The sequence below is a fragment of the Nothobranchius furzeri genome, chromosome 7 (assembly GCF_043380555.1).
Source record: "Nothobranchius furzeri strain GRZ-AD chromosome 7, NfurGRZ-RIMD1, whole genome shotgun sequence".
Classification (NCBI taxonomy): domain Eukaryota; kingdom Metazoa; phylum Chordata; class Actinopteri; order Cyprinodontiformes; family Nothobranchiidae; genus Nothobranchius; species Nothobranchius furzeri.
The window spans coordinates 26,694,050-26,715,839 of NC_091747.1; the positions used below are offsets into that span (position 1 = coordinate 26,694,050).

At 43.1% G+C, this 21,790-nt stretch overlaps 2 protein-coding genes and 1 long non-coding RNA gene across 6 annotated transcripts in view; 2 read left to right on the forward strand and 1 right to left on the reverse strand.

Annotated features, from left to right (window-relative positions):
- LOC107382760 (interferon alpha/beta receptor 2) overlaps positions 1–20,802 on the forward strand; it is a 37,664-nt gene extending 16,862 nt beyond the window's left edge. For all 3 annotated transcript variants that reach the window (XM_070552990.1, XM_070552991.1, XM_070552992.1), the window contains 3 exons: positions 8,186–8,345; positions 8,463–8,578; positions 20,151–20,802. In XM_070552990.1, coding sequence (XP_070409091.1) covers positions 8,186–8,345; positions 8,463–8,578; positions 20,151–20,702 — 828 coding nt within the window. In that variant the 3' untranslated portion in view covers positions 20,703–20,802. The remainder of the gene's footprint in view (positions 1–8,185; positions 8,346–8,462; positions 8,579–20,150) is intronic.
- On the forward strand, positions 10,792–11,822 carry LOC139070548 (uncharacterized). The gene is made up of 2 exons (XR_011521032.1): positions 10,792–10,930; positions 11,639–11,822. It is a non-coding gene; the product is annotated as an uncharacterized lncRNA (long non-coding RNA).
- On the reverse strand, positions 12,085–13,715 carry LOC139070545 (spectrin alpha chain, non-erythrocytic 1-like). 2 transcript variants are annotated; one of them, XM_070552999.1, is made up of 5 exons: positions 13,496–13,715; positions 12,980–13,072; positions 12,765–12,869; positions 12,540–12,689; positions 12,085–12,331 (listed from the first exon to the last, which is right to left on the reverse strand). In XM_070552999.1, exons 2-5 carry the CDS (start codon positions 13,043–13,045, stop codon positions 12,254–12,256), a joined length of 399 nt encoding a protein of 132 aa, XP_070409100.1. In that variant the 5' UTR covers positions 13,046–13,072; positions 13,496–13,715; the 3' UTR covers positions 12,085–12,253. The 2 variants fall into 2 exon arrangements, 1 of the variants encoding a protein (XP_070409100.1); XR_011521029.1 differs by having other exon boundaries at positions 12,246–12,331; positions 12,459–12,689.
- Positions 20,803–21,790: the final 988 nt, after the last annotated feature.

The following is a 21,790-nucleotide window of genomic DNA, read 5'->3' on the forward strand; positions in this document are numbered from 1 at the left end:
GGCATTGCAGGAGAAAGTATTAAGAAATTTATTATTTCTATACATGTTTTGGCTGTCACACTTCCATAATGCCCCTTTAAAAAGAGAGAGTCCTTTTGTCTTCATTCTCCTCTTGGCCTGGAAAGGAAAACAGTTTAGAGCAAATGCATGAGACCTTGAGGCAATATCTCATGCAGATTATTTCAGTGTCAGAGGAGAGGGGGGAAAGGACTTTTAGGTGGAAAACAGTCATTTCATTCCGTTACTATATATATATATATATATATATATATATATATATATATATATATATATATACATATATATATATATATATATATACATATATATATATATATATATATATATATATATATATATATATATATATATATACATATATATACATATATATATATATCAGACATTGTGGCTCAAAACCAATGGCTCTGTTTTTGATTGGTTCCCCAGCTGTTAAGGCTTTCTCATTTACTTTTCAAGTCTTTTTTATTTTTTTCCTTCCACTGAATTTTCTACTCCTTTTGACGTCAGGTTTTTTTCTAGTTGTTATTCTTTCCCTTTTAGGTTTCTTTCTTCTTCTTTTAAATTATTTTCATTTATAGTTCCTCTGCTGTACTCTGCTCCCACTCACAGCTCCTCCTCATAACTAGTCCTCTGTCATCTCTCACTCGTCAGCGTATACGGTTCAGTTTCAGTCATACTCTGCTGGTTTCAGCGTCCTAGCTACCTGATTTTTGGCATTAAAATACTTTTGAGTTTTACACTTTTGTGTTTTGGATCCTTTCCAAAGCCGACAGTATTAGGAAAATAAAAATAAGATACGTTAAATGACTAGTATGTGGCAATATATAAGCCTTATATGAAATATTAGACTGAAAAAATACAATAGATTTATTCTATTGTAGAGAGGAATGTTTATTTTCTCGTTGTTTTGCTGCCCCTCCTCCTCTCCCAGCTAGGGAGAGGAGGAGGGACTTCCTGCTATCACAGCGCTTCATTGCCTTGCTGCCAACCCTCCGTACCCGGCAGCGACAACGGTCGTGTGAGTTTGAAAAGTCTGCTGAAGAAGAGCGGATGAAATTGTCTGAGAATATTCCAGAATGTCTACCAGAAAAAGGCCAATGTTACTTACTTACTGCCCTGCATGACTAAAGGGGAAGCAGCGTGAGCTCTGCATAGAGCGTAATGCTGCGGCAATTTTTATTTTTATTTTTATTTTTTCAGGTTAACTTTTCAATACGAGGCCACGAGGCACACAGTAAACTTAGGAAGGATGTTGAGGGGAAACATAATTTTGCAATTGCTTATTTTACCGTTCAACTTACCACTGACACAACAAATATGCTTAAAACTGAAGACTTACCTCCTACTTCCTCATCACCGTCGTCTCTGCTTGACTGAATTGCTTCTGCTGCTCTGCTGCATGTGTGCTGTGACGGTGGCTCCACCCCCCGAGGAGAGGAGCCACACAACATGAGTTCATAAAGGTGGCGCCATCTGCTTGATAGGTAGCACAATATCGGCTATATCGGCCGTCTTTTTGGCCGATGGCCGATAGCCGATAGTGTTAATGACCCCAATATCGGCCGGCCGATATATCAGTCGGGCCCTAGTTTTTAACGAACATTCTCACAACGAAGATGAAGATACTACAAGTAAAGTACTAGATAAATGTTACGAGAAATACTTTGAACTTAAGTCCAAAATGTAAACGCAGGAATGACATTAATTTTAAACGAGGTTATTTTTGCTTCGGACATGAAGGTGTTTCGAGTTACCTTGACATGTTTTGACCGTCGTCTGCGGTCTTCATCAGAAATGTCCCAGATGTTTGTGTGACGCGTCTTTATCAGCTGTTCTTTTCTGATGAAGACCGCAGACGACGGTCGAAACATGTCAAGGTAACTTAAAACACCTTTATGTCCGAAGCGAAAAGAATCTTGCTTAATGTTAAAAAAGAGGACATAATGAACATTGTAAAGGATTTACAAGAAAGTTTTGGAAAATGTGGAGTCAAGGCTTTTCGCTGCTTGGAGAGGCTAGAAAAAACACGGGCCCATTTCCGGAACCATCTAGTATTCAACCTGCGATGCCGAGATGAGAACATCACACCCAAGAGCATAAACATCAAGAACCCGATCCCAACAAACAATGCCAAAAAATCATGGAAAGAACAAAGAAAGGATACGATGCATGGCCAACAAACTGGACAAGATCAACACGCAAATCCAGGATCAGAAAAAAAACTTCACGGAACTATTTCCTAGCCCGGACGAGACACAGACAGCCATCAACATACACCTGAAAAACACACACGAAGAGGAATATATAAAAACAAAAACCCGACAAATAAAGAAACTTGAAAACCTCATAAACATGAAAAAAGGAATGAAAAGACAAGAGACGACAAACAACAAATTGGTATGTAACCTGTCAGCTCACACATTAACAGAAACTGAACAGAAAGTCTTAAATCGAGTTTTAAACTATGCAGTCACACCCAAACAAATACCAAAAGAGGAGTTCATTTTAGCTGCAGAAATAGCATGTAAAAAAATAAAAGAAGAGGGGAAAAAAGCAGAGCTAAGAAATGATGTTGCAGGCATTTTGAAGGCCGCAAAATTACATCAAAGTAACATCACAAGAGAAGATCAAAAAGCCATAAATGCTCTAAAAAAGACACATCAGTAACAATCCTACCAGCTGACAAAGGGAGAACCACAGTAATAATTGGCACGGAAACATATGAACAGAAGATGCAAACAATGTTAAAGGCATCAACATATGTACTGGACAATTCGTGTCCATAGGCTCCAATTATAAGTTTTTGTGCCAAAATGGGAGGTGGCCACCACCGCCATTTTACCCGTGTCACAGGTTCCGCCAAGCCCAGACAATTCCAAAAAAGGGAAAAGAGGTGGAGCTGAGGGTGGTGCTGTAAGGCTGGGATCAAATGACGACACCCGTCGAACTGAAGCGATGTAGCTACAAACTAACCCAAAGCTAACTCGAAGGTGGGAGCTAGGCTAACGGAGGTAGCTACCTAACTACAACCGGAGTTACCGTAAATCCTCTAATACAGGCCCGGGCCTGTATTTGACTCAAGCTCATCAAGCTCCAGGCCTTTATTGGAAGGAGGGCCAGAATTAGAGGCAGGCCTCTATTTCTATTTGAGCAAAATGAACTAATGGTTCGCTGGAGTTTTTGACAATTAAAATTGCGCTCACATTTTCAAAGTTAAACACATTTAACAGATGCACAGCAAATGTTTTATTTGTGGACGGAAATGACAGGAAATGTGGGTTTAGAGGTGGCAAGCGCATGAAGAGGTGGAGGAGGATGAGAGACAAATTTGTCTGTTAAAAAGTCTCTTGTATACAAAAAAACAATATAAACACACAATCTTTGACCGGATACATAACAGGATACCACAGAACAGCGCTACGCCCTCTGTTGTCCTGGTGGGGAATTGCTTTGCAACACTCCCCAGGAGACGGAGATGTGTGAGGGCAAAACATCTCTGTCCGTGCGTGCGTGTCTCTCCCTTTTTGAGCTGACGGAGAAGCATGAATCAGGCTTTAGGGGAAATGCGTAACGCACCCTTACGGAGTCGCATAGACCACTGAACATGGTAGGAGGATGGCACCCAAAAGAAACTATCTGTTTGGAGCAGAGAAAAGAAAGACAAAGAAACTGAAGGAAGAGAAAAACAAAACAAAGGTACGTTTTCAAGCCCAATAATCTATTTTTTTTTTTTTTTTTGGTCATGATTAACCAGGCCGTTGGTTCAGTTTATCAGTTTGGTTAGCTAACTGGCTAGCTTTGCAGCCAAGTGAGTGCTAATATTGTAAGCTACTGTAGAAAAAACATCTGTTAAAATATTGACAATAGACATCGGTTCAAAATGATCCGGTGAACAGTTAAGTATTGAATTTTACTCATGGCCTGTATGATATGAAAACTTAAGCTGTAGCCAAGCAGGTTGTAATGTGGAACTATTACATCCCTCAGCTCGCTAGGAGTTATGTTTGGTGAGGGAGCAATAAAGTTTGTGTGTGGGTTTAATACTAAAGCAGTAAATGTGTCCAACAAAGGATTTTTATTAAACAAAACAAAGAGCTGGTATATAGATAAGGAAAAACGGACTAACAAAAAGCGCCAAGCCAAAAGGGTTTGGGAAGAGGGAAACTAGTTAACTGAAATACTCTTAAGCCCCCTTCAGACAGGCCATGAAAAACGGAAATGTTCCGGAATCTGTCCGTAAGACCTTTCTGTCTGAATACAAACATCCGGATAATGTGTTCCGGAATTTATCCGGACGAAGCCCCTAGTAACAGGTCCGGACTTGTTACGGACAGGGTGGCTGATTCAGACTGGTGAGGTAAAGTTCTGGACAAGAGGGAGGGGGAGGAGGGGGGGACCGGGGGACGCTGTGCGCACCTATATAGCCCGCTGCTGTAGCATGCGGCGAACCACGGCAGCTCGCCTCCTACGGTACCGCCTAGACGCGCGACGGAGCGCTTCACACCGCTTCAGTGATTCCTTTAACCATTGAGCTTCATCATCCAGGTCTCTTATGCGTCTTCGTGTGCGCAGAATTATGCTTAAGCGCCTCGTGATTTTTATCTTGAGAGGCGCTATAGAAACGATATTTTCTTCTTCTTCTTCTTAACATAAGTCCGATTCTCCCCACCCCCACTCCACCCCCCCGCTGCCGTCAGACATCTGGAACTTTTCCCTGCTGTGTGAACGCAGCCGAAAGGACAAGTTCCGGTACAAAAGTGGTGTGTCTGAAAACACAGTTCCGGTTAAAAACCGGATTGAATTGTCCGCAAATGTTCCAGAATGTCTATCTGAAAAGGGCTTTACGATAATCCTAAACAAAACGGGAGCCGTCCTGAAAAGCAGTGACGCTCGGGCAAAGACAGTCGAAGTCGGGGCCGGTCTAAGGTCTATCCAAAAGTCAATCCGAATCTAAGTTTACTAACGAACGAAGCTAACTCAATGAGCACTACGAGGAGAAGAGAAAAGAGTGAACACTTCCGTGCCCACACTTCCCCGTAACTTCCTCCCAGACTGAGGGCAAGAGAGCAGCTTTTAACAGCTGATCCATGATTGCCCATTACACACAGCTGAGCGGAAGACAGACGAGGCAAGAGCCACTGAGGCCATTTTGTGGCCGCAAAGGGGCAGAGCACGTAACAGGAACAGGTATATAAGCTTGGCTATACCTCTGCGTCATAGTGATCTGTCCGCAGTCCGTCGCGAACGAAACGGCTCTCAGCCGGCTCGTTGATGTGACCGATAACAGCCGACTCCCTCTTGGAGGATCTGGCTCCCGTGACAGACTGTACCTGCAGGCCCTGGAGCCGTTAAAAATAGGCAAAATGCATGCATGGCGCGCATGCACATACACAGCTTGCAGCTGATTGCCTTGAGACCGGGATAGGAGGGTGGGGGGATGCTGCGCTCCTTCGATGTGCTGAAAGCAGGGAGGTGGGTGCCACAAAATGACTTGAAGGCACTTATTACATTAACTGATGGGAGCTGTAAATATAGGTGGGGCAGATTTGCAAAAAAGGAGAAAGGAACAAACAGCTCTACAGAAAGACGAGGAAATAAGTGAAAACAGGACATGCAGGTAGATTTGGACACATTTTAACTACAGTAACAAAAGTGTGTATGATTAAGGATAGGAAATGGAAGTTGTTTATTAACTAGGTCTATGCCCATGTGTAACATTTTGCAGGAGCGCTTCTGAAGTATTTTGAAGCAAAAGCAGCACAATCTGTTGAAGCAAGTAGCGGTGCTTCCTCAGTTGAAGACACTGCAAGTGAGTACTGAACTCCCAGATCATGATTTAACCATCTTTATTTTAGACTGTTGGTTAAAATACTGTGTTGGTCAAAAATTGTTATTTTAGTTTTAAATATGGTATAACTCATTTAACACAGTGAGATTTTCTTTTTTTTACCACAGGTTCATCCTCTGTATGGCTGTCGGCTTTTGAGAGTGGAGAGCACCTGCCAGCAGCCAAGAGCCAGAAGAAGAACCTACCAACAGCTGGGAGCGAGAAGGGGCACTTACCAGCAGCTGACAGTGAGGAGCACCTACCAACAACAGCATCAACTAGTCTGGATTTTTCAACATCAACTGTTGTACCAGGTCAGTTCACAGGGCTTCTTCAGTATTTTCTGAAATTACTTCAATAAATGCTAAATAAATTGCAATTGTGATATTTACTGTAATCTTCACTCAGTGCTTGTCTGCTTTAGGAGTAGATGCTGCACCTTCCACAAATTCCAGTCATCAACATGGATTTGCATCTCCAGTTGACCCACCTGACTGGTCTCATATGTTGTCTGACTCAGAAAGGACTGATCTGGTAAGCAGAAGACCATTTTCTGTAAGGGAAAACTTTAGTTCCCAAAGAAGCCTGATGGCCGAAGCTTTCACTTTCACTACACATAAACAGTTGGTAAATGGGGAAAAAATGAAATGAAGTTGGCTCACCTACTCAAAAAGAAAGGATGCAGTCTACTGCTTCTCTTGTAAACTGTTCTCCAAAAAGTCAACAGAGGGACCGTGTGACTGGGTCAACATAGGTGCACTGCTTAAACAACATCACTCTTCAACTGCTGTTAAGGTGTATGTCTCTAAGTTTTGTGCATTTAGGTCTTCTATACTTGTTTAATATTTTGTTAATATTTTTTGTAAATAGATAATGTCAATGTCATTTTGTTTTGTTTTGTAATGATTGCACATTTCACATTTTACACGTTAAATTAATAACAAGATATTAAACCTAACTTTTTTTTACAGTAAAGTCGGTGTTTGCCTGCTTATGTTACTTCCAAATACTTAAGTTAGTAAGCCATATTCAACACTGCATTTCAAAACACAAACTAAATTGAATATTTTTGTCAGATTGCTCCATGTTTACTATTAAAATTAATAGTCATAAAAACACCTTTATGATATTAGCCAATTACAAATTTTGCTAATGATAGTGAGTATGTTATACACATTATATTGCCTATGAATGATCATTTGATTATTGAGCACCTGCACTATAGGGGCCCCCAAATTAAAATCTGCTCAGGGCTCCAAAGAGGCTTGGGCCGGCCCTGAAATCGACACACCTTCATGTCTGAAGTGAAAAGAACCTTGCTTAATATTAAAACAAGGGGACATAATGAACATTGTAAAGGAGCAGGAATGACACGTTTGGTGCTATGGGGGTTAGCATAACTGCATTCCAAGCATTAGCCTGACCCGTGTTGGGTTCCCAGCCTACGCAGGTGTTTTTGGTCCCAGAAAAGTTGTTTTCAGTGTGAGTGGATTTGACTATCAGATCATTCTAAACTATCATCAGCTGCCTTGTACTTTTGACAGAAAGAAGTAAAATAAGTATTCAATCAGAGCAGGTTGAAGTAAAGGATTTTTCATGTGGCCAAAACAGCGGTAATAAACAGGTCTCACCAGTGTAACCTTTAACTCTTAATGGAAGAAGAAAGAGTTTTCATAGAGCGCCTCTCAAGGTAAAAGCCACGAGACACTTCACTCAAAACAATAAAAACACAATTAACAAGAATCATAATAAAAAATGGGGAGAAAAGGAAAAACAGATTAAAATGGGAAGAAAAATGGTAATCATGGGATCCCAAAGAGAACGGACAAACAGCAGCATGAAGAGGAGGTCCCACCAAAGCCTGAACAGGTGTGTTTAAAGGAGACCACTGAGTCCACTGGTCTCAGGCGGAGAGAGGTCCAGAGTCTGGGGGCCACAGCAGGAGATGGTCTGTCACCTTTGACCTTTAGCCTGGTGCTGCACAACCAGTAGGCTTTGGTCACTGGACTTCAGGGACCTGCTGGTTCAGAGTCAGGTTCTACTTTTCTTGCATGCCACAGACAGAGACATAATTCCTCTGAAAGCATCTCTAAGAAACCCTGAAACAAACTCTGTGTCGTGGCTTTAGGCTCTGAGGTTTTAGGTTTCACTTCCTGCTTCGGTCCGATTCACAGAATTAAACCTTCTCTGACCCAAAAACATACAAACCTGCCTTACCGCAGCTGGAGAGCCCATAGAGCGTAGGGAGTTTTGTTGTGGAGAAAACTTAACAGAATGTGTGTGTGTGCGCGCGCGCGCCAGACTCTAGTCTGACTTGTTTGTGTCTTTTTGCAGGTCCTTAAAGAGTTCCGGTCCCTGACGAGACAGAATCTGACGGTCCCGGTTCCTGGGAGGATATACTGCATCTCCATACGGTTTACAAACATCAAGAACATCAAAGGGTCCATCTTCAGCCAACCAGTCTGTGTCTCCACACCTGCTTTGTTTCCTTTAGGTGTGTTTGGTGTAATAAAGCAGGTCCGATTTGAGCAGTACCTGTACTGTTGGGTCTCCAGATTATAGCAGAGATCACTGATTTTATTGACTGTTTGTCTCCTGGTTGTCCTCACAGATCAGCTCATCTCGGCTACACTCTGCTTGTTAGTGACCATGATGGTGGTGGTTTTGGTTCTGCTGCTCTGGACCGGTTCCATCTGTCTGAGACGGAGCCGAATGCCGACCAACCTGGTGAGTCACACGTCTGGATGTTTTACTTTGGATTGATTGGCTGATTCACGGAGAATCCCTCGGAGGGGTGGGGTCCTGGATAAATAAAGATTAAAGAAATACCGGCGTGTGTTCATGACAAGCTAGGTTTTCAGATGCTTCTGCCAGAACCAGAAATCTACATTGCCAGAGGAAACGAGATAGTGCTGGACACCAGTCACTGTTTTCTAGGTCCTAACATCTTTTGTTGCCTGTAACTTCAAACGGTGATTTTCTTTTTAGGACTGTGGTAGTTTGTCCTTAAGTTGAAGTGGTGTCAGCCGGCTGTTTCTCCTTCTCTGGTGTTATTAAACAGAGAACCTCTCACACCAGTGGTGTTCTGCTGCTGAACACACGGGTGTGGAAGGACCCAGGGAAGTGCGGCGGTTCGGTGAGACCGACACCCGGATGGATGGTCCGATGGTTGGTTTTGGTCTAAAACCTGTTGTTGGTGGATGATTTTAGACAAAACCACTTTATTATATACAGTCCTTGGCATAAATGAGTACACCCCACTACATTAGTCAGAAAACCTGTAGTTTCCTTTCAGAACCAACATGTTCTACGAGACACCGAACCACTAAATACTCCCACAAATGCAGGCCATTGATTCTAAACAAGAGTTGTTCATTTTCACACACAAAAACATGATTTTCCTAACAAATCCATTAAATGAGTACACCCCAGTTCTAGTGTTGGGAGAAAAGCCACTTAAGACTACACAATTCAAACTAACAGCCATTCAACCACAGGTGAGTAATGATTCATTAGGAGGTGTCCAGCAGACAGGTGGCAGGGTTAGGGACATTACTAGGGGGCGACGGTGGCACAGGAGTTAAGTGCTCGCCCCATAATCAGAAGGTTGCAGGTTCGAGTCCCGCTCAGTCTGTCGCTGTCATTGTGTCCTTGGGCAAGACACCTAACCCATGTTGCCTGCTGGTGGTGGTCAGAGGGACTGGTGGCGCAAGTGCTCGGCAGCCTCGCCTCTGCACCCCAGGGCAGCTGTGGCTACATTGTAGTTCATCGCCTTCAGTGTGTGAATGTGTGTGTTAATGGGTGAATGACTGATTGTGTTGTAAAGCGCCTTGAGGGGTTCTAGGACTCTAGAAGGCGCTATATCAAATACAGGCCGTTTACCATTACTGAACAGAGAAAAGCCCCTCCCCTTTCATGCTGTCAGCTCCACGTGGAAGAGAAATGTCCCAACATCTGAGAAAGGAAAGCATTTCTTTACACAAAAGGTGAGGGCTACAAGAAGATCAGCAAAGCTTCACATATCAGTCAGAATACTGTCGCTACAGTGATCTAAACATTTAAGAACAATGGAAGTGCAACCATCCTACAGAGACGTCCAGGCCGTCCTTGGAAGTTAACATCTGGACAGGAGCGTCTTCTGATGAAGAACATCTCCATACAAGTTCACTGCAGTTAGCTAAAGCAGTAGCCAAACCGTTTCCCGTGACACCATACGGCGCACACTGCAGAGGAATGGCATGCATAAGTATCGTCCATGAAGGAAGCTTCTCCTAAAGCCCAGGCACTAAACAGCACACCTAGGATTAGCTAGGGCCCATGCTGGAAGAGAAGAAGACTACAGTGATCCCTCGCTATTTCGCGGTTCGTTTATCGCGGATTCACAACTTCGCGGATTTTTTCTTTGGAGCCTTATTCAAGGGAAATTCACCGATTTGCTGTATTTTTCTATGCGAAATATCAAGAAATTCCTGGTTTTTTCCATCAATTTCATCATAAAATGCACTTTTTGTAATAAAACTATAAAAAAAACAAGTAAAAATACAGTACTATGTAAAGGGAGGGTTTTAAAAGTCTGAATACTGAATACATACCTGTTAAATAAATACTGTAAATATGGTGTCCCTACTTCGCGGATTTTCACCTATCGCGGCCAGATCTGGAACGCGTCTACCGCATAGACTGTACATATACTGGACAATTCGATTCCATAGGCTTCAATAACACGTTATCTGTCCATAATGGGAGGTGTCCACCACCGCCATTTTGACCGTGTCACAGGTTCCGTCCAGCCCAGACAATTCCATAAAAGGGAAGAGAGGAGGCGCTGAGGGTGTGGCTGTAAGGCTGGGCTCGAGTGACGACACCCAGGCGAACTAGCTACGAGCTAACCTGAAGCTAACCCTGGCTAACCCAAAGCTAAAGCGGAGGTGGGAGCCGAGCTAACGGATGTAGCCACCTAGCTTCAACCCAACCGGAGCTAACTGGAACACCCATCGACCTGAACCTCACACGGAGTTTAGGTGGAGGTTTTCTGCGCCTGTTCGTGAGAAGTACCTGTATTAAAAAAGTTTTAAATCGGTAAGTTTATAATTTATTTCCGTAATGAATACATTTTGCTTTGAGCAAGTTTTCAGTACAGTTTTTTTCGGCGCTATCACTCCTGAGTCGCACCAGCCATTAAATGTATCATGAAGAAGAGAAAATATATTTAAGTCGTATTTTGGGGGGACATTTTATTATCTTTCTTACAAAATCCGAGACCAAGCGTTTCACATTGCAACACAAGCACCGGTAACCATAACAGAATGAACAGCCAGCAGAGGAGAGGATGGCGGTGTTTCAAACCCTCCCGGCCGGCGTGTAGAGCTCATTCCTGGGCTGGAGCCGGCCCTCAGCACCCCGCCACAGGCTCTAACAGATGCTGGCGGTGTTTCATATATTTCCAAAACGTAATACTTGTTTGTATCTTGTACAGCCAGCTAGCCTTTATTCTGGACTCAGTACAATTTACCAAAAGTAAAGAGACATTATACAGATGAAGTAAGCACAAGATAACTTACTGGAAGACACAGAGTTATCATCAGAACCAGAACAAGAGCCTGATAACAGTCATGTGAAAATAACAGTTAAAAAGTATGTATGTATAATAGAAATAAAAATATATTAGAATTAGTGTAACTCACTGTGATCCAAACAATAAATCAGCCATAGCTGATTAGTAAATATGACATGAGGTTTGGGAGTTTTTAAGTTTCATTCTTTTATTAAATTTTTTTTCCTCCATAGCCATTTGGATCATTGGGGACAGCTGAGTGAGGCGTGGTGCCCAGAGAGCTGCAGAGACGACCTTGGCCTCCCTGACGTCTGTGTCTCCTGGTTCGGTTGGGGCGGACCATCGACATACATACATGTGCCGACACTGTGCCCTGTTTTATAAAATGTAGTGTTAAAAATAAATGTTTTTGCTCAATTACTGGAATTTCTTTGGTTAAGACAAAAGTGAGGAATAATCATTTACAAGTTATTTGTACAACAGGCCCATTTTAAATCCCAACAGTTTCTTAGCAGACAATAGAAATGTGTTCTTTACTAACTTTACTTGGTTTGAAAATCTTACTAAAATAAACTTGAGTGCCGTATTGCAAAACCCAATCATACTTGTTATGTAAACATTAGCTTTGAAGATATTTTTTACAGATATATATTTGTGTGCAACAAAAACCAAACTTAAATAATTTGTCATTCTTTATTGAAAAACAACAAAATACAGGTATACAGAAGTGTGGGAAAATGATAATGTGAAAGTATTGCACTATAAATGAAGTGAGATGAGATGAAGGTGAGATGAAGGTGGACGCCAGCGGGCTGGATGCCGGACGAGGAAACCTGGAGACGGATCGCTCAGACAGGAAGGGAAGAGCTTCCTCTTACCTTGATGGAATTAAAGTTAGCCGTCGTCTGAACGCCCAACCGTACGGTCTGAGGTCAAAGGTCACAGGAAACACACACCAGTCAGCAGTCATACAGATGCATAAAGATAACTGTAGCCATGGCAACCAGCTGACATGTCCCCACTTTCACCAGCACCTGGTGCCTGCCGGGTCACCTGAATTCCTGTGTGATGTCAGCACGGTCGGCCGTGACTGCTGCCATCAGAGGTGACCTCTGATCAGCTGAATGAACTCACCTTCCAGGGTGACGCCGTGTTAAGAGTCGGCTTCATCCTGTAAACAAACAAACAAACAAATGAGTGGTAACAAAAACACCACGTCTGGTTCTGGTTGAGGCGGAGGACAACATGCACCTTTCCAGGAGCAGAACCCAGAGGTTCTTGTTGCTACAAACAGAGACGAGCAGAGTTAACAAACCAGGAAGTGAGAGGGACCAGCTGCTGCAGACAGGTGACGCTCACCTGAGCCTGAACCATAGGAGCCTCCTCAGCCATCAGACCTTCTGACTCCAGTTCAGATGCCACCTTGTTGATGTCCCTCAGGCGGGACTCGTTGGCCTTCAGGTCCTGCAGGACAAAAGCACCTGCTGATTATCTTGTTGCTGTCGGGTTAACAGGTCTGGTGTTAGAACGTGGTGGATAAGAATGTTCTGACGGGCCGAGGGCTCTGAACTCACCCTGCAGGACTGGGCCTGCTCCTTCAGGGCCTGGATGCTGCTGCCATAAGCCGACAGGTCCGACATCAGGGCCTCGTGCTTCTTCAGGAGAGCCTGTGGAGCAGAACATCAGAACCTTCAGCTCGTCTGACACAAGTGGAGCTTTCTCGCAGCGATGGTCCAATCGGATCCGCCACTGTAAAACAAACCCTGCTCAGTTCACCGCAGACGCAGCTCTGCGGGTGTTTAGTGGAAAAGCGTGAGCCTTCTGCCGGCTGCCACGTGTCATGGCTGCTCTGCAGCGGGAACACACATCACAGCTTGTAAACCGTTTGAAATAAGAGCGCCGGGAACACGTTTGTCATCACTTCCTGTGCGAGGCCAGCACTTCTACCCCTAACCCATGAGACGCTCAAACGAGCAACGATGTCTGGTAGACAACCGAAGGAAATGACAAATACAGAAACACTAATTATGAAGGACTGGAAAGAGAGCAAAGAAAAGCGATTGGAGTTTCTCAGGAAGGGACTTCCATACCTCGGCCAAGTCCTCGTCTTTCCCTTAGTCTGGACTTCCAACGATGGGCTCCTTCTCCCTCATCCAGGACTCGGCCTCATTAGCATCCGCAAAGTACTGCTGGGCCTGCAGAGAGTCCTCCAGGTCCTGCCTCCTCTGGGACGCCTTGGCCTTTAGCGTGTCCCAACGTCCATGAAGCTCTGACAGCTTAGTCTTCACCTCCTCACCAGCGAAGTGACCTGGACCCAAAAAAAGTGAGCCAGAACCTGCAGACACCTCAGAAACATGTCAGGACCAGACCTGCTCTACCTTCCTCCACCATGGTCTCTCCTTTCTGGGTGACAGCCTTGATGCGAGGTTCATGACCTGTGATCTCAGCCTGCAGAGCCTGGTGCTTCTTCAGCAGGTTCTGGACACCAATCAGGTCCTTCCCTGAGGACACATGTTAGAGTTCAGCATTATGCAGTAGACAGACCAGTTTAACCCAGGGGTTTCTTTCTTCTACAATCTGCTCTTTAACTGTATTATTTCCTGCTATTTCAGCTGTTAACTTTATTTTTTCTCCAAGTGTTTTTCTCCCCAGAAGAAGCTACAACGATGTTCTGCTGAGCTGTGGTGGCCTCATGGAGGGGGCCATCGGCTAGCACACTGCTGCTAACCACTTAAACATTCTCCCTCTCCTGATAGTAACATTTTACTTTCTTTGATGTTGGATGTGCTAATACTAGTTTACCCGTTTAATTATAGATTCACTAGGATAAATACAATAAAGTTTATCTCTTGCCAAATAGAATATTTACTGTGGCGAGCCCGTGAAGAGGTGTAGGAGAATGCGACAAATTTGTCTGTTAAAAAGTCTTTTATGTACAAAAAACACAATATCATCACACTATTTTGGACCGATACATGACGGTCAGGTCCAGCTTGGGGAGAAAATATGACACGTCTTTCAGGATGGACTTCATCTTTGGTAGCTGGCGAAGCCGGGAAAAGCAGGATCTAACCACCTGGCTAATGTGGGAGTCCATCCGCATCTCTGGGTCCAAAACCACCCCCAGGTTAGTGATGGTTGGCTTCACTAAGCTGCAAAAACAGGGTTGCAGGACAGGACTAACTGCAGTGGGAAAGGGAGGAACAAATATTCCAGTTATAAATATTAAATAGTTGAACAAATAAATATTTGTTAAAAGGAAGAAACTGATGATGACTTTAAGATTAGAGGAATGTTCTAGAATGGGTCTGGAACCAACGATGGCCCTTTGTATCAAATTTGGATTAAAAAAATAGCTCATGATTTTATTTATGGATGGAATAAAAATACAGGTTGTAAGCATCTTCTCAGTATCTTCATGTTGCACGACTTTCCACAGCAGAAGGACACAAAAACTGCCAGAATTATGATTAGAAAGATTTACGTTTTAATCTCAGAATCCCAACTTTTCCCAGAATCTTCACATTATTCTATGAATTCAGAGAAAATATACATTTTTCAGAGGTCTCGCTCCCCTGTTGTGGATATTTCTCAAAATTCAACCATTTTTTCTTTTTAAAAGCTTTAGTAAGAGTTTGGACTCTAAACAAGTTTTACTTTGCAGACTGCTTGTCTAAACCTTCATCAGATCTGCTCATAATAAAACATTTGGGTTATATTTAATGCCCAGGAAGATGCTCTTCCTGGGCATTAAGTTATCAAAAACAGATAAAAGTATTTTTTACCATAATTTTAACTGCTATCAGCTGATAAAAATAATAAAAAACAGCCTGATCATTAAAGGGGTGTAAGTGAAACCGCGCGGATCACACAAACCATCATGCTGTCTATATGACTTTGAAAATATATAGTTTAATTACAGTTTGAGTTATTTGACATCTGTATAATGTTTATTATTTTGTTTTTTTCCCCTAAATGCCTAACGTTTTAGTTTTACATGAATATTAGTCATTCATCACAATACATAAAGTTACACATTTTAAATTTTAATAGGGGAAGACTGCAGGAGGGAGCGGTAAAATACAGAAATCCCCAGCAAAAACAAGAAACTTTACGAGTCTGATGAAACCCGCTGGAGTTCCTTCAGCAGGCCTGGTGGCAGCTACAACGGCCCAGTGGCTGTGCTTGGTCAATGTTATCGAGCTCAGTCCGGCTCGGCCGTGAACGAGCCGAGGCGACATCCTGCTCTGCTTAAGAAGAGGTGTTATTTTCCGCTTCAGAAGAAGCGTCCGTGTTTTACGCTTTCTCAGAGACATGTCACGTTGCTAAGTTGTTAGCGCCGCGCGCTAACACGTCAATAGTGCAGCATAGCCTGCTGGAGGTTTTAAGGGTTCAGATGAAAACACCCTACCACTCAGGCTGCTTACACATCGATATTAAGTTGTCGCTGTTGCGCTCACGCCGTAATACAGTATTAGATGCGGTTAAAGTCAGACATGAAAAACTCCACGAGCGGTCAGACCGCGCAGCAGCTAGGCGCAGCAAGTAGGCGCCGGATCGGTCAGGCTGCCCGGCCTGACCGCTGGGGATTACCGGATGGAAGAATGGACACAGAAGTCTCCCTCTTAGCGCTCCGTCATATTTCAACCCATTTTTATCTTAAATGCACTGGGTTTTACCCTATTACCCATCTAAATATGCCCTATTAATTATTTTACCGTATTTTACATTTAAATTTCATGGTTAAACAGTACATGCTACATGTTAAACTGATAGTTAGCTAGCTACTTCGGTAAACTCAGCTAGTTTAAAGGTGGCAGTGACATAAAATACGAATATAGATTTTAACTTACCGAAAAAAATGAAGTGGAGACTCCTTGGACGCTCTATTAGTGCAATTAATACCACTGCAAGTCATTTTGTCCAACAATTGCACCAATAATATCCAAAGAAGAATACACAAACACAGAGACTCAAAATGCCGGAGCAGTTTCCAAGCCAGACCGAGGCTGTACTGAGGCCTTTCCACGGAGCTAGCTCTGTGGTCACGTGGGTCTGAGGCGGCGGTCACGTGTGTCGGATGCTCATTAATTATACAGAATTTTAGGCTTTCAATACACTTAAACAGAAGAGTTAGAAAAAAATTCACCCCCCTCAGAGTTGTCATGAGTATAAACTAGATAATTTAGACAAAAAACATGTTTTGGCACCAGGCTGTAAACATGTTTATTTCTGCTGTGAAATCGGCATTTTTAACATGGGAGTCAATGAGGATTTGCTCGCTTCTGGCACCAGCCCCCAGCGGATGAGGGTGGAACTGCAATTTTTCTTACTTCCGGGATGGGACCATTTTCTGAGCGGCATTGTGGGGGCTTGGTCTACCGCGATAAACGAGGGATCACTGTACTGGGACTCTAGACTGTGGAGTGATGAGACAGACATCACTGTTTTAGGAACTAATGTTTCCAAACTGCATGGTGTCGTAAAGGTGAGGACTTCAAAGACATGGTGCATGGTAGGGTTGTCACGGTAACCGGTATAGCGGTAAACCCCGGTAAAAAAGTTGACAATAAAAATAACCGTCCAGTTTTTAAAAAACTAAATTATCTCGGTGGGTTTACCGTGGCCGCGGTTTCGGCGCGGTGACCCTTACCAGCCACCGTCGCTTCAGCTGAAGTTCCCGCGGCGCGCACACGCACTTTTTAGTTTGCAACGGCACCAAAACTTTGAAGCTGAAATAATGGCCGAAGGAGGAGACGGCAGCGCCCAGGACATCCATCAGCCCTCAGAGAAGACTAAATCGGAAGTATGGGCATATTTTGGATTTCTGAAAAATGCTGAGGGACAGTTAATAGAAGAATGCTATCCCGTTTGCAGAACGTGCAGGAAACAAGTGTCTACAAAAGGCAGCAACACTTCGAATCTAATGGCACATCTGTGTGACCATCACCCACGTCTCTACAGCCAGTGCAAGGTAAGTTAACATTAGCATTTTAGCTGAAATGCATGACGTGAGGACTTTTGGTTGAAGGAGAATGCAACGAGTCACTATATACTGCAGCCGCAGCGTCCTCTGCCAGCATTTAAACCGTGTCACGGACACCCTGTTGCTGGATGAAGCATCTTATTTGTTTATGATGAAGAGAAATGTACAATTAGTTTCTTGTCATTGATTTGTTTACTTATTCAATGCCATTTATACTTGAACATTTGGATTCGATTACATAGTGTAGTAGTTATTTTAGTAATTTGTTTAAAGTGGCTATTTATTTTAAATACATATTTTTTTAAGGTTGACTTGTACAGTGCTCAAGTCAAGTGTGGACTGGAATTTTAGATTTTCATTTTGATAATGAAGAAAACAAGTATATGAGAAAACAAGTGGTGTTTCTTTGATTTGTTTACATATTGCTTATGTTTTGAATGTTTGGATTTGTATAATTTAAACCTGCACTGACTACTGTAACATGTTCCAGAAAAAGAAGCTATTTGTTCCTTTACTTGTGAAAAGTTGCACTTTTGCTAAGGCTTTGTGTTATTTTAGGTTTAATAAACACTGTTAAACCTTTTCAAAACTATTTCAGTTTGTGTAGAACAGGACTATCAATGCTTTCTGAACATATGCAACACCGTTTAAAAAATACCGCGATAATACCGAAAACCGTGATAATTTTGGTCACAATAACCGTGAGGTTAAATTTTCATACCGTGACAACCCTAGTGCATGGTGCCTACAGTGAAGCATGGTGGTGGCAGTGTCCTCATGTGGGGCTGCACGAGTGCTGCTGGTGTTGGGGAGCTGCATCTCATTGATGGGATCATGACCTCAATGATGTCCTGCTCTATACTGAAGGAGAAGTAGCTGCCATCACTCTGTGGGCGTGGCTGTCATGTACTTTTCCAACACGACAACGATCCAGAACACACATCTAAAGCTGCTGGTGCATCTCTGCAGAAGAACAGGGTGAAGGTGATTGAATGGACAAGTCTTTCTCCTGATCTGAACCCAGTCCAACACCAGTGGGGAATTCTGAAGCAGCTATTAGAGCATCACTCTCCATCCAGCATCCAGGCTTTAGACGAGGTTCTTCTGGAAGAATGGTAAAAGACAGATGTTGTAACATGTCGCCATCTTGTTCATTCCATGTCTAGAAGACTTGGTGCTGTCCTTGAAAATGATGGTGGTCGTGCTAAATACTAGATGTAGTAGTTTTGTTGTGGGTTGTCTTTGTTTCTGCTTCAACCAGTTTTAGTAAAACTGAAGCTTTTGTTTATTATTAACCTTAATTTTATGTTATGGAGTTAAACACGTGTTCAATAAACCAGCCTGGTGGAAAATCTGGACATTCTTTTGTTCACTGAGCTGCTGATTAAAGTCATACTTTTTAAAGGGGTGTACTCATTTATGCTGAACACCATGTTTTCATCTCCACAGCATACTTATAGCTATACAATGTCAGCGTTGCTAACAGACATGAAAAATGTTTTACGCTCGCTTCTGGATTAATGCACAAACGCCTTCATTTTTACTGGTGCTGTAACTAATGTCACCTAAAGCGTGAGACCGAGGAGGACAGAGAGGTTCGTTGATTGAACCGCTTTGGTAAAGGTTCCACATCATGAAAAGTCACCTTTTAGCATGTTTTACCATGTGATATTGTCGCTTGCTCATGAGGAACACCCCCAAGCCCTTTAATGCTGCATTCATGCATTTTCCTGTCTCAGCTGAAATGTGGTGGATGTAAAACTTTTCCCTGCAAATGGGAGAAAGTATCCCACTACCAGGCATTTCTCCTCCCCCTGAAGCTAGTCTGGTCTTGGTTCTGAAACCTGGATATTCTGACAAATTACTTCTGAAATAAATTCTACTGGAACGCCGTCGTGAAAACCATACATCCCATCTAACAAGGACACCCGTGACGGCAAGGGATATGTGTACTAGGCACCATTTTCATTGTGTTGACTCTGTGGTGCAGTGGTTACGGTGTCAGGCTGGAGCAGGTTTGCCTCCCAGTCGCAGCATTAACCTTTATTTTCTTTTTTAGCAACCCTTGTCATTATGATGTATCCAACCCTTTATTGGTAAACCTTAAAATATACGGACTAATCTGTTTGGTGTTTACTTTGTTTATGTAGCCAGTCTGAGTCCATGTGTGAGCAGAGGATCAACTCAAACGCTGCTTAGAAACGACCAAATTCAAAGATCTTAGAGACATCAAATATTTGGCAGAAAGTAATCAAAAAGCTAAAATATAAATAAATGAAATCTGTTTCAGCTGCTAAATAAATGACTGCCGACACCACCTAGAGTCGAACCGGCGTCAGCAGAGAAACTAAAGTCAGATGACAGTGACACCAGACCATCACAGGTATGCTAGGTTACGTTTGGAGCGGCCGTGAGCAGATTCACTGAAAGGAACCTTCTCATTTTGGGATATAAATTCAGACCTTGTCATGTAGTAAATGATATTTCTCTTGCTTAAGTTGAACCTAGAACAGAGTTTTAACATCTGTAAACTACCAACCGCCGTAGTTCATATGGGTCTGACGACTCGCCCAACCCCGCCCCTTTCTGCATGCTGCAGCAGGTGTGCTTGCCTGTTTGACCAGTGAGAAGAAGGGAAGAGGCAGCAGCTGCTGTGGTTAGAGGAGACACAAGTCATTGGGTTTCAGATCAGAACCAAGAGGTTCTGCTGGGTCATTAACGTTTTAGTGAAGTGTATCTGATCTGTATGTGTCATGCAGACATCCATCCGCCCTCTGGAGGAGGTCCTGATCCAAGCCTCCACGATCTCCCTGGAGAGGTTCAGCCTGGTGGCGCCCCCTGCTGGTGGGAAGACCAGCAGCCTGTCGTCATCAGAGGACAGTGACGAAGAGGGAGCAGCAGAGACCTCTTGCAAGGGCTCATCAGGAGCAGGATACACTCAGCGGGTCAACCCCACCCCCATCTCCTCCTCACTATTACCTTACTCCAAACCTCCTCGTGAACCTGACGCTCAGAAACAGTTCAGAACTGAAGCAAGCAGTTGGAGCTCCAACACCTCCTCCAGAGGGAGAAGTGAGGAGGAGGAGGAGGGAGAGATGGTTGATCTGGATGTCAACCTCCTCACATTGACTTTCGACCATCAGGAAGAGGAGGAGGAGGAGGATTCTTCCTCCAATGCTTCAGATGAGTGCAACACTCCTGATCCTTCAGTCATTACACTGTTTCCTGCTGGAGTCTCCTGCTGGACCGCTGAAGAAGAGGAGGAACCAGAGGAGGACTGTGGGTACATGGGACGGGGTGTTCGTCTTTAATGCTCACACTGTCACATTTATAATGTGCAAAGGTTTTCAGCCACTCCTCCACTTTTTATATGGGAGCAGATTCCTAAAAACAAATAAAAGATTAAACAAATTTCTCCGGGTGTTTCTTTCAGGATGGGCTCGCACTGGGGTTCTGGTTCTGGAGACACTGCTCCATCACAGATGCACTTCCTGTTCTGTCCTTCAAAGGGCTCAAACTGGTCCAGAGTTCTGAGTAAAGCTAAATTAATAAAACCAGCAGAGGGTCCAGACCACTTCAGAGGAAGTTCTGGCTGGTGGGAATTTGAGCCCGGTCAGAATAAAATACTCTGGGTTAGTTAGTTGTTTTCAAACTATAGTGATCCTGTTTCTCTGAACTCTTATAGGTTAACTTTAACCTAGAGACTTCATTCAAGTTTCAACAAACTCTCAGGACTTTCAGCTATTACTGGTTAAAAACTCTTACATATCTATTACAGTTTTTCTAAAATCACAGGTAGAAGTTGAGGTACGGCTTGAGATTTTCAGAAAAAATCTAAAAAATTATAATGGGCAGCGATAGGAGCAATGACCCTCCTTTGCTCCATTTCTGGCATTGTCTTGAGAAAACCGTAAGCAATTAAAATGAGACCCACGCTGGCTTGCAGCTAACGAATATACATTCGTTTTGAGCTATAAATCATGAATGTACTCCAAACATTGTGGTCGTACGGTTCATTTCTTTGAAAATATTCAAAATTTAAAAAATGTTTCTCATCACTCTAACCTGAAGATTCCACACTCTAACTTTTGAACTTCACATTTTCTGGAAACAAATCTTTCCAACACCCAGACCGTTTGGAGTACCGAAACAAATCATATATCAAAAATTAGGAATTTTTGTCAGCTTTTCAGAATGGGTTTCATTTTGTTCTTAAGTGATACGGTGCTTTCGCTACAAGCCTCAGAAGGAGGAGAGACCCTGATTATGTCTCATTGAAACCCATGTTAAAGGAACAGAGATTTTCTTCTCCGATCGGCTTCAGACAGCTAAAATGTTCTCGTCATAGCTTCTAGACAATTCATGGAAGGCATACAAAAATTCACACAGATTACCACCA

What these genes read in the sequence shown, in the direction of transcription:
- LOC139070545 (XM_070552999.1), bottom strand. Translation starts at nt 13,045, where the DNA reads ATGTCGGACCTGTCGGCTTATGGCAGCAGCATCCAGGCCCTGAAGGAG. An exon ending in CTCCTATGGTTCAGGCTCAG is followed by an intron (nt 12,690 to 12,764) that starts GTGAGCGTCACC and finishes CTCTGTTTGTAG; the next exon opens with CAACAAGAACCTCTGGGTTC. An exon ending in ACACGGCGTCACCCTGGAAG is followed by an intron (nt 12,332 to 12,539) that starts GTGAGTTCATTC and finishes CTTTGACCTCAG; the next exon opens with ACCGTACGGTTGGGCGTTCA.